The sequence below is a fragment of the Catharus ustulatus genome, chromosome 5 (genome assembly GCF_009819885.2).
Source record: "Catharus ustulatus isolate bCatUst1 chromosome 5, bCatUst1.pri.v2, whole genome shotgun sequence".
NCBI lineage: Eukaryota > Metazoa > Chordata > Aves > Passeriformes > Turdidae > Catharus > Catharus ustulatus.
The window spans coordinates 19,804,403-19,818,138 of NC_046225.1; the positions used below are offsets into that span (position 1 = coordinate 19,804,403).

The following is a 13,736-nucleotide window of genomic DNA, read 5'->3' on the forward strand; positions in this document are numbered from 1 at the left end:
TGTTCAAAGCCAGGCTGGGATGGGTTTTGAGCAGCTTGGTCTAGTGGCCTCATCGCAGGGGCATTGGAACTAGGTATCTTTAAGGACCCTTCCAACCCAGACTATTCTTTGATTGTATGACCCCGTATTTTAGGGTTCCAGATCTCCATGACGCTCTTCGCGTGGTTCTCCACCCAAACTTTTCAACTTGGAAGTGCAGGGCGGGGTGTGAACACGCGACGATTTGCAATCAAAGGCGTCACTCGTACGGTGTCTGGAGCTGGAAGCAGCAGATCTGCCTGCTCACGGCAGCAGCGGGGTGAAGCCCAAAGCCCGCACACCCTCACGGAACGCGCTGCCACCCTCGCGCCATTCCCGCCCCTCAGGGCAGCGCCTCCCGCCGCTCTCCAGGAAAAGAGGCGCGAAGGCGCACGCGCCCGCGCGCTCCGGCCGGGCGAGGCGATTGGCGGAGGGCGGCGTGACGTCATCGCCGCGCGCCGGCAGCCCCCGCGCCCCGCTCCTGAGGGGAGCGCGTCGTGCTGCGCTGAGCGGGCCTCGTCGCGTCCGCCCTCCCGCCGGCCGCACTCCTGCCCGGGGCCCGGCCTGGCCCGGCCCGGCCCGGCCCTGCCGGCCGCCACCGCCTCACACCGCCCCACCGGGGCCGCCCCGCCGCGCGACAGGTGCGTGTGGGGCCCGCCGCCCGTGCCCAACGTGAGATGCGGAGGGAGGCCGGGGGAGCGCGGGAAAGGGAGAGCGGGCGGGTGGGCGGATGGGTGGGCAGGCAGGAGCCTCCCAGCCGCCTGACAGCGTCCCTGGCGTCGCGTTTCTGTGGGAGCGCCGGCCGGTCCCTCCGCCTGCGTTTTCTTATCTGTAATTAGACGGGCCCTGTCGGCTCTCTCCCCTTCCTGGCATTTCCCACAGAAAGGTTAAGAATATGAGCCTGTACAATTTGGACCGGTTCCGCTTCGAGAGGAAGGAGAAGGGCGCAGAGCAGGAGCCCCCGGCCTGCGCGGAGGCACCTGGCGCTGCTGCCGCGGTCGGAGCCGCTGCAGGGGATGAGGAGGAAGGTGCGGATGACAGCAACAGGCCAGACACTCCGGCTTCGGACGTCTCAGACAGGACTGGTGAGTCAGGTGTTGTTTTGCATGCGGCTTAAGGGATGTGTGAGTACTTAACTTATGGAAATAAAGTAATTGTCTTCTGTTTTAGCGTTTGTCTTTTTGGGTTTCGCCCCCTTTGCTTGTTTTAAAAATATTTTTTCGTGTGTACACATTTCACAGCAATTTCCACAAAAGTATCCTCATTGTTGGTAGTGTGTGCTCTAATTGAACCTGTGCATTTACAGGCAGGTTGGTAACCTTCTGAAATAACTTTTTTCGGTTGATTAAATAAGCTTCAAATTAAGTGTTGAAAGTGTGTTATGTTTTCCTATTTATGAACTCTATTTACTGATACTTATTTTGCACTAATATTTCAGGGTTTTTCAAGGAAGAAATTACTTTTATTTGTCTGATAGATGCAACACCATAGACTTAACTTTTTGGGTAGAGTCCGTGGCTAATGCTTTGTGTAGCATCTCAGATGGATTTGGAAAGAAAGAGAACAGTTTCTTTTCACTTGGACCTGGTTTTATAATGAGCTGAGAGACCTGGTAATGATTCTGAGAAGCTGACTGCTTGGTTTTGACGTAGTGTTTGTCCTGTTTTGGGGCAGAAACTTGGGGTTTTCATAGAAATGTCAAAAACTTGACTGTGTCGTGGTGTGTACAGTAGGGATGTGCTGTTTCTTTTTGAGTTTGTTGGTTAATACTGGTGTCTGAAATTGCTGTTGGCTGTGTAATCCCATTCAACAGTGGGTTTTTCCTGTTACTGAGGGAGTGTGATTTGGGGAACAGGCAGTATCTCCTGCTGATAATTTGGTATTTCTCAGGCATGCCATATAACTCCTGTTATAGTTGTTGAGTTACAGGTGTTATTGGAGAGATCAGACAGACTTTGACTATGCATTTGTTCAGAAAAGAAACAACATTGTCTGTTGACATTGTTTAACTCCATTTTTTGCACGTGACTTTCTCTTGGTGCAAGGCAGTTTTTCACAATACCTTATCTATGTGATAACAAGAGAACCTTTCATGCACAAGGAGGAGTTCCTCTTTTAAAGCATAGCCAAGTCAGAATTACAGGAGGTGGATTCTTCCTAAATTTTCCCTAAATTTTGGTTTAGTGCAGGTTGCCTGTTTTCAGCTGGAGTGCTTGTGTTTACGTTAGTAAATATTAAGCAGTGTTGTGTGTTGAAAATAAAATGTATAAAACATGTAAGTTGCCAGTCTGGAACTGAGTAACCTGTTCAGTTGCAAAGAATGTTTTGGTGACAGGGAGAACTTTACAGAAGAAGCAAGCAGCTGTTAATTCTAGTTAATTCTGATTTTGTGTCTTTGTAATGCTTGTATGGAAAAATGGGCACTCTGAAGAAGTGCACTTTGGAACAGGTGTTCCCTTCCTGTGTGTGGTAAATCATTGTCTGGCTCTGTTGAGGGGTTACTGAGTGCAGGGGCCCTTCTTGAGCTGCGAATGTAGTTGTGCAGTAATGGATGGTGCTGCTTGTTTTGTGGATTATTGTTTTGGAGATTGCTTTTTTTTTTAATGTTATGTTTCTGCCTTTAATCGGCCTGTGTGCTTTGTCAGTGTAAGCATGTAGCTAGACTATATCTGCAAACAAATTTTAGTGCTTGTTTTTCACCATGCTGGTTTCCCTTGAATTAAATACTGCCGGGCTAGGACTGTGGAGAAGGGCTGTAGTACCCAATTTAGAGGCATGAGTTTAGATACCAGGTAATAAAAACAAAGGTGAAGACCAGCTTAAAAGAAATGTAATGCAAGGCTAAGTACTTGTGAGGAAAACTAGTGGGAGATGGTGTTAGCTAACAGTGAAACAGGGTGGAGTGCAAGAGCAGGGAAAACTGCAGCAGGTGTCCAACTGAAAGAAGCATCCATGAACACAGATGCTGGTGTAGAACAGGGGCACTAATTAACATGTAAAATTGAGATGTAGTTAGTAGTGCTCTGCATATATATAATGCTTCATCTTTCACAGACACTGAGTCTTTAAAGATCAAATGGTTTCATGATTTTTTTCTCCCACTTGTTTGCACATCAGTGTTATATAACCTATTAAAAAAATTAATAACCTTTTTTTCTACATCTACAGAAGCTAACAAAAAATAAAACAGATTTTGTCTGCATGATATGAGGCACTTACATGTAATGGAGAAGACTGGATTTGATTAGCAGATGCCTGTCCTCCTTGTTTCCTAATTAGTGTCAAGAAGACAGAATTTTTATTGGTTTGGGTCAAATAAAGCAGTCAGGTTTTTTGTTGTTGTTTTTATTGCTGAATGGTCATGGAGAAGGCCCAAAGATGAGTTTATGGTGCTGTGTGCTCTCTGGTGCTAACTGCTAACAAGTCTGACTATGGAGCTGTTCTGTACAGGAAGCAGTTTTACACCAAGTTCTCCGAAAATAACTTGCCCTAATGCCCAGCCAGTCATATGAGGACAAAAATTACTCAGATGTCTTCTGAAGACAAACAAAGTGATTAACAAAATACTGGTACAAGAAACTGGGGAAAGAAGAGGAGAGTGATCTTTATTTCACTTACACAAACAAAATGCTATTAAACAGCTAGTGGCTTGAGTTTTTGCTGTATTTCCTTTGGTGTTGTGCAACCACAGTGTGTATCTGAAAAGAATTTAAAAATCTGACTTTTTCCTTCAGGAGCACAAATAGTTCAATATAATTTCCAAGAGATTTCTTCAGATTTCTGTTTTATCAAGTGCCCTGAAATGTACATCTAACAGTAAAGGATTGTCTAAATGTCATCCATCTTCAAAAAACATAGTCAGATGTCTATTGTGTCAAGAACCACCATTATCTTTTAAGGTATTTTCTTCAGTTTTGTTTTCCTAGAACAATCTGTGTTTGGTAGATTGTTCTGTACCCCATTTATGTCTGTAGGTCATGCTTCCTGTTTCTTGGTGTTGAACATGTGTCCCTTATGCTTTAATGAGCAATTTGTGTTGTGGTGGCCACAAGAATTGGTCATCTTTGTACACTTGTCTGTATTCAAAACTGCACAGACCTGCGGTGACTTTGCAGCCAGGTTGGAGGGAATAATTCTGAACTTCCTTTACTGAAGGATAGGAGCCAACTCTGGGGACCAGTTACCAAATTGTACATGGTAGACATCTCTTAAGAGTTAGAAAAGTACACTGGAATGGCTTACTAGTTTCCTATACAAATTAGTATTATTTATAGAATAGTTCTGTATCTCTTAATCTATAAAGGAAACAGTGAAGCATCTTAATTTTCATGTAGATGTTTTTAATTATGTAAATAGCTGGGTGTGTACTAAGATAATGAGATTATTCTACACAGTTGTAGAAATGGAACAGAGCTGTACCAGAACTGCACAAATTAGAATAATTACCAACATGAATTTCAAAATGAAGCCATTTAAAAATGAAGCTTGTATTCAGGTCTCCAAATGCATGCTTACAAAGCTTTGAAAAAGAATTGAAATAAAAGTTGTAGGAAAAAATAAACTACAATATGTAACCCTGTTATTGATGGCTGATCTTGTTGGTATCCTCTCTGTCCTGTTTGAATATGTATATTGAATGACTACACTTTGAGATTATAATGCTCAGAGCTCACTTGCACTGGGACTGTTTTGTTTGTTTGTTTTCTGTTTTCATTTTCTTTAGGATCTGAGGAATTCCTCTCTTTTGCTTATGTCTCAGTTCATAGAGTGTAATTCTGCTTAGAGTATTTCTTGGAAAAAAAGTGATGACTGAAATACCTAGTGAAGTTTTCTCGGGGTTCATGGGAGGCTGTGTTGAAGTAATTATCATTTTTAAAGGACTGCTCTAAGAAGCATCTTAGAATAATACTGACATTTAGGATTATTTTCATCAATGGAAAAACCTTTCCTTTGAAAAAGAGAGTACTTACTATCTGGTAGAGTTGAGCAGCATGTGCTTGATACTGCTTTCCAAAACTAGGTGGAAGTTACTTTCAATTTGACAATTCTTGCTAGACAGTGTTAGTGAATGTGGTAAACCTCTTACATATTGCCTCAGTTTTGACTTTGGTTTTACCTTTGTTCTCACTTGGGAGAGAAGCAGCTGGCTTTGTCAGAGTGTGGTGTATGATTTGTGTAGGAAGTTGCGCTTAAAATTACAGGGCTGTGTATTCTCTTTATGATAGCAAAAATTGGTTGTTGGGTTTTGGTTCTGATGTTAATGTGTGCATGTAGGGATACTTAAGAGTTCCTATTTCTGGCCTCAAATACTAGTCTTATGATTGCAGGCATTCCTTAACAGTTCTTTTGAATTGCCAGAAGATTCTGCCTCCAACAATTGCATCTTGTGACAATAACTTTAATCTGTTATTGCTCTGCAAGGTTACAGTTTGCTCTAAATATGAGGACTCCTTCCATGTGTGATTTGTGCTTCCCCCACTTAGTAGGGGATTCCATTCAGTGGAATAGGAGCTATCATCAAGACTGGACAGTAATTGCTAAAGAAAATTAAAATAAAATGAGAAATCACTAAGGAAACAGTAAATACTCTATATTTAAATATAAATCTTGTCTAAAGAATAAAATTACTATTAAGACCATTGTATTTTAGTAAAATTTCCTTGTTTTGTTTTAACATTCAGTAAGGATGCCTCCTAGCAAAGTTGTCATGAGTTCCTGTCATTTCCATGTCACGCTGCTTGCAAGGGGATTGTGCTTGGAATTTAGTCTAACCTACAAGGCAAAGGTACATGAAAACTGCCTTGATCCATTCTGGTAATTCAGTATAGATGTGAAATTCTCATGTTTCTTACAGACCTGTTTTGATATTGAATCACATTTTTTTGTTTTGTATTTCTATCCTATTGTGATAACCTTTGCCGTAACAGTCCAACTTCATAAATAATGTTCCCAAAGGTCTTTCTTGCTCCTCTCCTGTATTCATCTAAAAACTTAATCAGTTTTCAGATGAAGCAACTGCATCAAGGACAACACATTTCCTTCCTAAAATGGACAGCTAGAAGAAGGTACTGCTCAGGAAGCTTCTACTGCCAACATGTTGGTCTTGGATGCAGGGACGTTTGTCTTGGAACAGTGTACTACTGCTTCAGAACTAATAATTTTTAGGTATTCCTAAATTTGCATGTGTATGGGCTTTTCAAAATAAGATTCATTTGCAAAGTGAGACTTTTGCCTCTTCTAAAAGTCACTACCATAATCCTGTATTGTGTTTTGAAAGTGATAGAAAATATTTAGATTTTGGTAACTCAGCTACAAATCTTTTATCCCAGATGAAGAAATTAGACACCATGTAGCTCCTTTCTGCATTTGACTATCAGGTGAATTTATTCTAGCTTCATCTGTGCCTACTGTCTGCTGGCAAATAAGCTTTGCAAAGTTATGTTACAGCCTAGTAATTTGACTCAGCAAGTTTCTGTGTTAGTGAATGGAGGCAGAAGAAACTACCTTTACTTGCAGCCAAAGTAGAGTCAGCAGCACTGCTGGTGCTTGGTTCACAAGCACATGAGTTTTAAAAATGGATGGATGCATTACAGGGGAGACGATGCCTGTGATGCTTTCATTGTGTTATGAGAATTTAAGATCTTTTTATATGAGGACTTCTAGTGACAGTGGTATCACTAAAACACAGCTTTCTCAGAAGTTTGTGGCTGACTCTCCTGCCCCTTATCCTGAATTTTTCTTTTGTATGGCTAAGGTCACCTCATTGAGGGATCCTTTTGGTGCAGGTGTGGCTGCAGGTTGAGCTGTGAGTGGGGAGAGCCCCAGGCAGGAGGCAGGGAGCTGCTAATCCTTAGCACAAAGCACAAAGGTTCGTGGCCTACCCAGGGGACCGGACACTTGGGAGCTGATGACTCCAGACTTTCCTGCGCTTAGACTGTGAGGGTGTAAAAGCTCAGGATTTTTTTGTTTGGGATTGCACGTTAGAGGCACCAGCATGAGCTGTGATTTTGTTATTGTACCACGCTTAAATAGTACTGGGGATCTGGACATCCGGGACTGCTATAGGAAACCTGGTGTGACTCTGTGCATGTGGGATCTGTAGCTGCAAAGAGGTTGTGGTCCCAGCTCAGGTGCTCCCAGAGTGGCTCCTGGATGGTTTCTTTAACAACCTGAAGGCTTAAGGCTTCAATGATTGCTCTTTTGTACTGTCATTGAACCCTTGTTGATGTTTCCTCATAGGGACTAAATTGCATTCACCTCCAACCCTTTAACAATTTTAAAGTTGCTTTCTTCTTTTTCTGTAGTGTACTCTGTAACATTTGGTACCATTTTTTTTTGGTTTATTGGGTGCCTTTCCTTTTCAAAACCTGTGCAGTTTCCAGTGTCAGTAAATAGCTTGATAGATTTTTTTTCCTGTTCATTCAGTGCTGCCACAGTGAGTTATTTTAAATTTATTTTCCACAAGATTTCTTTCATACAGAAAATGCTCTCTGCAGCTGTCATGTTCTCTGCTCTGTCCATCAATTTTTCTCTGTTCATAGAGAAAAGAGAAATATGCCTGTGTTTCTATCCGTGTTCAATCAGCCTGGAAGTAGTTCAGAGGACTTTGCTCATTATTCATTTATCTAAAAAATAAGTATTTATTTATTTTTTAGTAGTTATTAACCTAAAATACATCTTCTCTTAAACTTTGTAGTATAAAAATTGCTTGTTTAATGTAAGAGGGCTGAAGATCCTTCGCCAGGTAAGTTCCCACTTTAAGGAATGCAGCTTACCAGGAATTTTCTGTGCGTTAGAATGTGAGTTCTGTTTAACTGGCTGTTGTGTCTCTGAAAGAAATCGCAGCTACCTGATGCTGTAAGTACAAATAAGTATTTGAAGTCATAAGTCATTGTCTCCTCTTTTTTCTCCTATTTAAATGGCTTGCACAGAGTATTCCACCATCCCAGAAACTCCTGAAGCTCAGAGGACAAGGAAAGGGTCTTATTTCAAGCGCCAGCGAGGGGTGCAGTTCCTGGATGTGTCTGACAGCGAGGATGAGGAGCCAAGAAACGTCGGTGCTGCCAAGAAAACCTGGACTCCGAGGGGAGAGGTGGCCATAATGTACGCTTTGAGCCAGCTTTCTGTCGTGTCTGCACCCTCATGGGTGTTCTAATTTGGAACACTGAATTGAAAATCAGAGCCTAGGTTGGGTTCTGGTTTGCTCCTTTGGGTTTCAGCTGCTCCTAACTCAGCTTCACTGGTTTTCCAGGGAAGAAGTATCCAGCTAAAACATTTTCTCAGAGGGAGAAGTTCTGTGATGTTGGAATGTGTGATGTTTGTTCATTTATACATTTGTGCCTTTACTCTTCTGAAATCCCTTTAGCACAACTTGAAAACTTAACTGTAAAACACTTGCTTTACTGATGTTAAACCACTGGAGTTGAATTTTTTTGTGTATGCAACTATATTTGTCAGGGAACCAAATAGAGTTGCAGTATGTAGTATGAGTCCTGAGGTAAACTTTCAAGTATGAGTTGCATGATGTGTTTCCTAGGCATAGTGAAAATTATTTCTTTCCTAAGTAATTTGGAAATTTATTTTTTTGTATGTGCTGGGAGGGAAGTCACTGTGCAGGAGTCACACTTGTGTCTGTGCTAAAAAGGCAGCATTAAGAGAGAAGGTGAGACAAGATCTAGATAACATCTACAGCCATTTGGAGCAGTTTAAAGAACAAAGAACCCCCTGCTAGTTATATGTCTGTGTGGTAATTGTTGCCCTCTAGATAGTCTTGTACTAAACAAAACAAGGTGGCTTAACCTGCTTTTTTCATAGTCTGTTTGAATTAATGGGCAGAAAACTTTTGTGGGAATTGCAGCTTTAAGAGGTGTAGTCTCTTGTCTGGTTTTCAGTCCTACACAGAGCATGGAGTTACTGGGGGTTTACAGCAGAAGTGAAATAATGCATTTTCCTGCTACTATTACCTGAAGTTCTGATGTTGTGTTGTTTGGTTTTGGTTTGTTTTTTTTTTTTTTTTTGAGTGTTCCCCCCACAAAGTTTTAACTTAAGGCAGCTACTTGAAAAGGAGAAAAAAAAATTAGCAGTTACAAATGAGCTCCTGCTTCTGCCTGTGATTTAAGTTGTAGATTGTGCAAGCAGACAGAGGTGGCCAGCTGGTTGCATGCATCAAACTGACTTGTGTGCAGTGCTGTACTAATGTAATTACTCTGCTTCTGGGATCAATCCCACCTGGAAGCTGTTCAGGTGGTTTTGTACTGTGTGGAGCTGATGCTGATAAGCCACACAGGACGCAACTTGCAGAGGCACTGCTTGCTATTCTTGTACTGTGTTGTGATTGCTGGCAGTGAGAGATGGACAGCAAGGTGACTCCTAGTGGGATTGATGAACATGAGGCTACATCCTCTTGTACTCCTCAGTGTTCCCGTGTAGCCACCTGGCACCTCAGTGCTTGATGCTTTGTCCCAGTGTGCTGGCTCAGGTGTTGATGGATGTGCACAGGGCCCATGGAGCTGTCTCACAAGTGGCTGTTCTGGTCAAGCTAACAAGCAAATGAAGAGTGTGCAGGAGTTAGCTGGGATCTGTCCAGGCTTAGGAGCTCAGGCTTTGCATGGAATCAGTCAATTCAGTGTCTGCGTTATGGATTTTAGTGCATGTGTTACCCAGTGTGGGGAGTTTGTGGGTGGCTTTTTTTGAGTTTTTACTTCCTTTTTGCAGAATTATCCTAGCTTCCTTTGTTCTGATCAAGGTACAGAACCAGAAAGTCACTGTCTGGACTCTGTGGGAAAACAAAGCAGAATCTAACCCAAGGCTTTTTGGGTCAGAGTTGCTTAGCAGTTAAATCAATGTTTCTTTGTGCTTGGTATGAACGTGATTATACACAGAGGACAAGATTTATGAAGTATACAACTCTGGCTCTGTTGACAAGTGTTTAGATGCTATTCCCTGATAGGAAAGGATAGGATAATTGCGGCTTTGTTTTGGATGGATTTTCTTTTTTACATGCACTTTTTAAAAGAAACCTTCATTATCAAGGCAAAAAGATCAAAAATATGCCAATAGATTTTAATATTTTTTTTTTTTAAATAGTAGTAGGATTCATGTTTTGAGGCTTACAACTCAATGCCTTGGTGGGCTGAAGAATATTTTGGCTTCTCTCTTACTTCCTTACTCTTAAGAGGCACAACCAGGGAGTCCTGGTAGCTGTGTGTGCCTTTTAGAAAGGGAGAAAAGGATTCTTTGATGAACAGTTATCTTTGTATATCTTTAATGCAAGTGACACATAACGATTTTTTTTTTCCAGAATTCTATTGCAATCTGCCTGCTGCAACTGCTAAAGAAAGCTATAGTGAGGAAAACCATGTTTATTTTTAGTCTTTTACCTACATTTATGTAGAGAGAGCTGCAGGCTAGCCTTTCTGATGATGAAATCCTTATGAAAAGGCAGACTTCATGCAGCTCAATTAAATTTGCATTCCTAAAAGGAGGTGCTTGTTTCTATGGAAGGAAGGAGGAGAGGAAGGATGGGAACTTAACCTGTGCTTAGGTTCAGTCTTCTGTATCCTGAAAGATACATAGAGGGTTGCTTTTCCTGCAAATCAGCTCTAATAACCAATCTTTCAGTAAATTTAGAGCACTATCATTTTTCGGAAAGGCTCTTCCCATATTTATACATTTAAGAAGCTGCACAATGAGCTTTGAATTTTCTTTCTCAGTGAGCTGTGAACTAGGACAGAGTTGATACTGCACCTGGAAAGTGCTTACAAAGAACCTAATCCAAATCGGTTCATATGTTGTGCAAATAAACACTAGCAAGGCTGTTTGAGAAACTCAGTGTAGTCTGATGTAGTTCAGGTAGCTGAAATGATGAAGTGTATTGAGGTGGTTGTTATTAAATTATCAATAATCTTTTGTAGTACAATATGAGGGTAAGTCATGGTATTTCCCTAGTCCATTCTTCCTTTCTTCTTTCCTTTGCTAAGTTGAAATTTTTTGGTGCAAAGAGGAGACTGTACTTGGTCCTGAATATCCCTTTCCTTACAAATTGATTCAGTGTTACTGAATGCACAAAATGCATGAAGATGCAATCCTGGTAGGTTTAGTTTACAGTAATATTCTGGTAGAGTAAAACATTCATAAGCAAAAATAAATTTTAATTCTTTTTTTTCTTCTCCCTTATATTGTAGTTCTGAACTGTCTAAAGATGATGACCAGTCTGAAGAGGAAATGCCCCAGCTGGGGCTTGTAAATGGTGGGGAGCAGCAGCCAGCTGTGAAGGAGGATGTAGAAGATACCAGAGACTCAAAGTTGCGAACAATGAAGGAACATTTTCCCCAAAGAAGTGACCAAGAATTATTAAAAGTAATAATGCTCAGTTCTTTGATTTATTTTGATGATTATTTTATAGGCTGTTTTCATTATGACTTCATTATGGGGTACAGTCTTGTGGTGAGTTAATGCTGTCTGGATGCCAGATGCCCACTGAAGCTGTTCTGTCACTTTGCTTCTCAGCTGGTCAGGGAAGAGAATAGAATGAAAGACTCATGGATCATAATGAAGACATGGAGAGATCACTCATGAGACAGAGTTACTGTCATGGGCAAAACAGACTCAACTTGTGAAAGAGATTTAATTTATTACCAATCAGATCAGAGTAGGGTAATGAGAAATAAACCCAAATCTTAAAACACCTTCCCCTCACTCCTCCCTTGTTTTGGGGCTAACTTATTTGGGATTTTCTCTACCTCCTCTGCCGCACACCAGTGGTGCCTGAGAATGGGATATGGGGACTGCAGTCAGTTCATCAGCCCTCCTCAGCAGGAGGACTCCTCACACCCTTCCCTTGCTCCAGAGTTGGATCTCTTTCCATGGTGTGCAGTCCTTCAGGAACAAGCTGCTCCATTGTGGATTACTTCCACAGGGTTACCAGTCCTGCTAGCAGACCTGCTCCAGAGGGGTCCTTCTCTCCATGGGTCCTACCAGGAGCCTGCTTTCAGGGGTGCTTCCCACATGGTCACAGCCTCCTTTGGGCACGCACCTGCTCTGCTGTGCTGTTCTCCACGGGCTGCAGGTGGATCTCTGCTCCGCCTCAGACTTCCATGGGCTGCAGGGGCACATCTGCCTCCCCATGGGCTTCATCACTGGCTCAGGGGAATCTCTGCTCCAGTGGATGGAGCACCTCCAACCCCTCCTTCACTGACCTTGGTGTCTGCAGGGTTGTTTTGCTCTCATGAATTCTTCTCTCTTGCTGCAGTTGTTGTTCCCCTCCATTTTCCTACCCCCTTTCTTAACTCTTACCTGCTGGTGCTGCTATTGTCACTGATGGCCTTGGCAGCAGGACTGTCTTGGGGCTGATTGGCACTGGCCCTCTTGGATGTGAGGGAAGCTTCTGGTGGCTTCTCACTGAAGCCACCTGTGAAGCCCCTGCCAGTGTCAAACCTGGCCATGCAAAGTGCAACTCTTAATTGTTGTTTTGTTAGTAGCAAAAGGATAAAAGTAACATTTTAGGGGAAGTACATTTCTACATATGTGAGAACTTGGATATCTGTAAAAATGAATATATAGACACACACTTCAAATAAACATCTTTAGATAAGTTCAACAACAGTGCACTCCAATGTACGGAAAATTTTTCAAGTATTTATTTGTTGTGACCTTTAAGCTTAATTATGGCTGTCTCAGTTGATAACTACTGGTAACTGCTGTGGAGCTCATTGTTGGAATGAGCTTATTGATGAAATGCAGAGTGAAATCACTGCCATCTTCCAGTAGATGAAACACTGTGCAGGCTGCATATATGACATTTAACATGCAAAGACTTTAGTACTTCCAGTGAGGCAAAGGGTAGGTTTGAACTTCCTGTAATGTATTCTGATTTTGCTGACATGTGAACATGAGAACTTTTGACCATTGTCCTGTATGATACAAATCTACAGGTAACTCCTTACTACTGAGGTATGGTAGCTCATGACGGTCAAATACCTTTAGTACAGTAACTGGTATTTTTAGCAAGGTTACTTCTCAATGTTAATATATAACAAGGTTTTGACTAGCTTTTATTTATAAATCTAAATGTGTTTAAATTAATCTGTAAGGTTTCCTGGTTATTGAAATTACATTGAAGAAATACAGACATTTTACTGGTGCTCCTTGCTGGGTGTTTTGTTTTCAAGTGGATTGAGCTTTATGCTTAGCTTTATTTTAGGAAGAACAAAAATTTTGCAAGTAACAATTTTTGAATTTTTCTCCTGACCACTGTAATTTAAATTTTTTTGTGTATGTCTAGAATGTATTTTTTTCAGTTTTAGGCTGGATAGAATTTATTTGATTCAAAGGCTGATACAAGTTCATTGTAGCTTAATAACTTGCTAGAAATGCTATGTGATATATCTAACTGCTGTTTTGTAACTTAGCTACTGAGCAGCCTGTGAGGCTGATGGTGTTTGTTTTCAGGAGAATGCAAGATAACTCCTGTATCAGCAGAACTTTGTAGAAAATGGAGGCTGTGCAGAATTTTTTCTGCACTTACGTAGCTGCAACATTTTTGAAAGAAGATAGAGCACTGTCAGGCAAATTGGTTGTTCCTTTGTGAAGAACCTGAAGCAGGCTGTCCTCACAAACTTGACACAATTGATGAAGTGTATTAAGGAAAAAAATCATGAACCTCTTGGAAAGAAAATTGTGCTATTATAGCCAAAATGTAAGATGCTGTTTCCAAATGT

General features: G+C 41.5%; 1 protein-coding gene across 1 annotated transcript in view; it reads left to right on the forward strand.

Annotated features, from left to right (window-relative positions):
- Window positions 1–618: 618 nt before the first annotated feature.
- The window catches only part of SMARCAD1 (SWI/SNF-related, matrix-associated actin-dependent regulator of chromatin, subfamily a, containing DEAD/H box 1), a 42,737-nt gene continuing 29,619 nt past the window's right edge, over window positions 619–13,736 (forward strand). Inside the window, exons 1-4 of the mRNA XM_033060747.1 lie at window positions 619–659; window positions 901–1,103; window positions 7,950–8,121; window positions 11,202–11,376. Of these exons, the coding sequence (XP_032916638.1) occupies window positions 914–1,103; window positions 7,950–8,121; window positions 11,202–11,376 (537 nt within the window). The 5' untranslated portion in view covers window positions 619–659; window positions 901–913. The remainder of the gene's footprint in view (window positions 660–900; window positions 1,104–7,949; window positions 8,122–11,201; window positions 11,377–13,736) is intronic.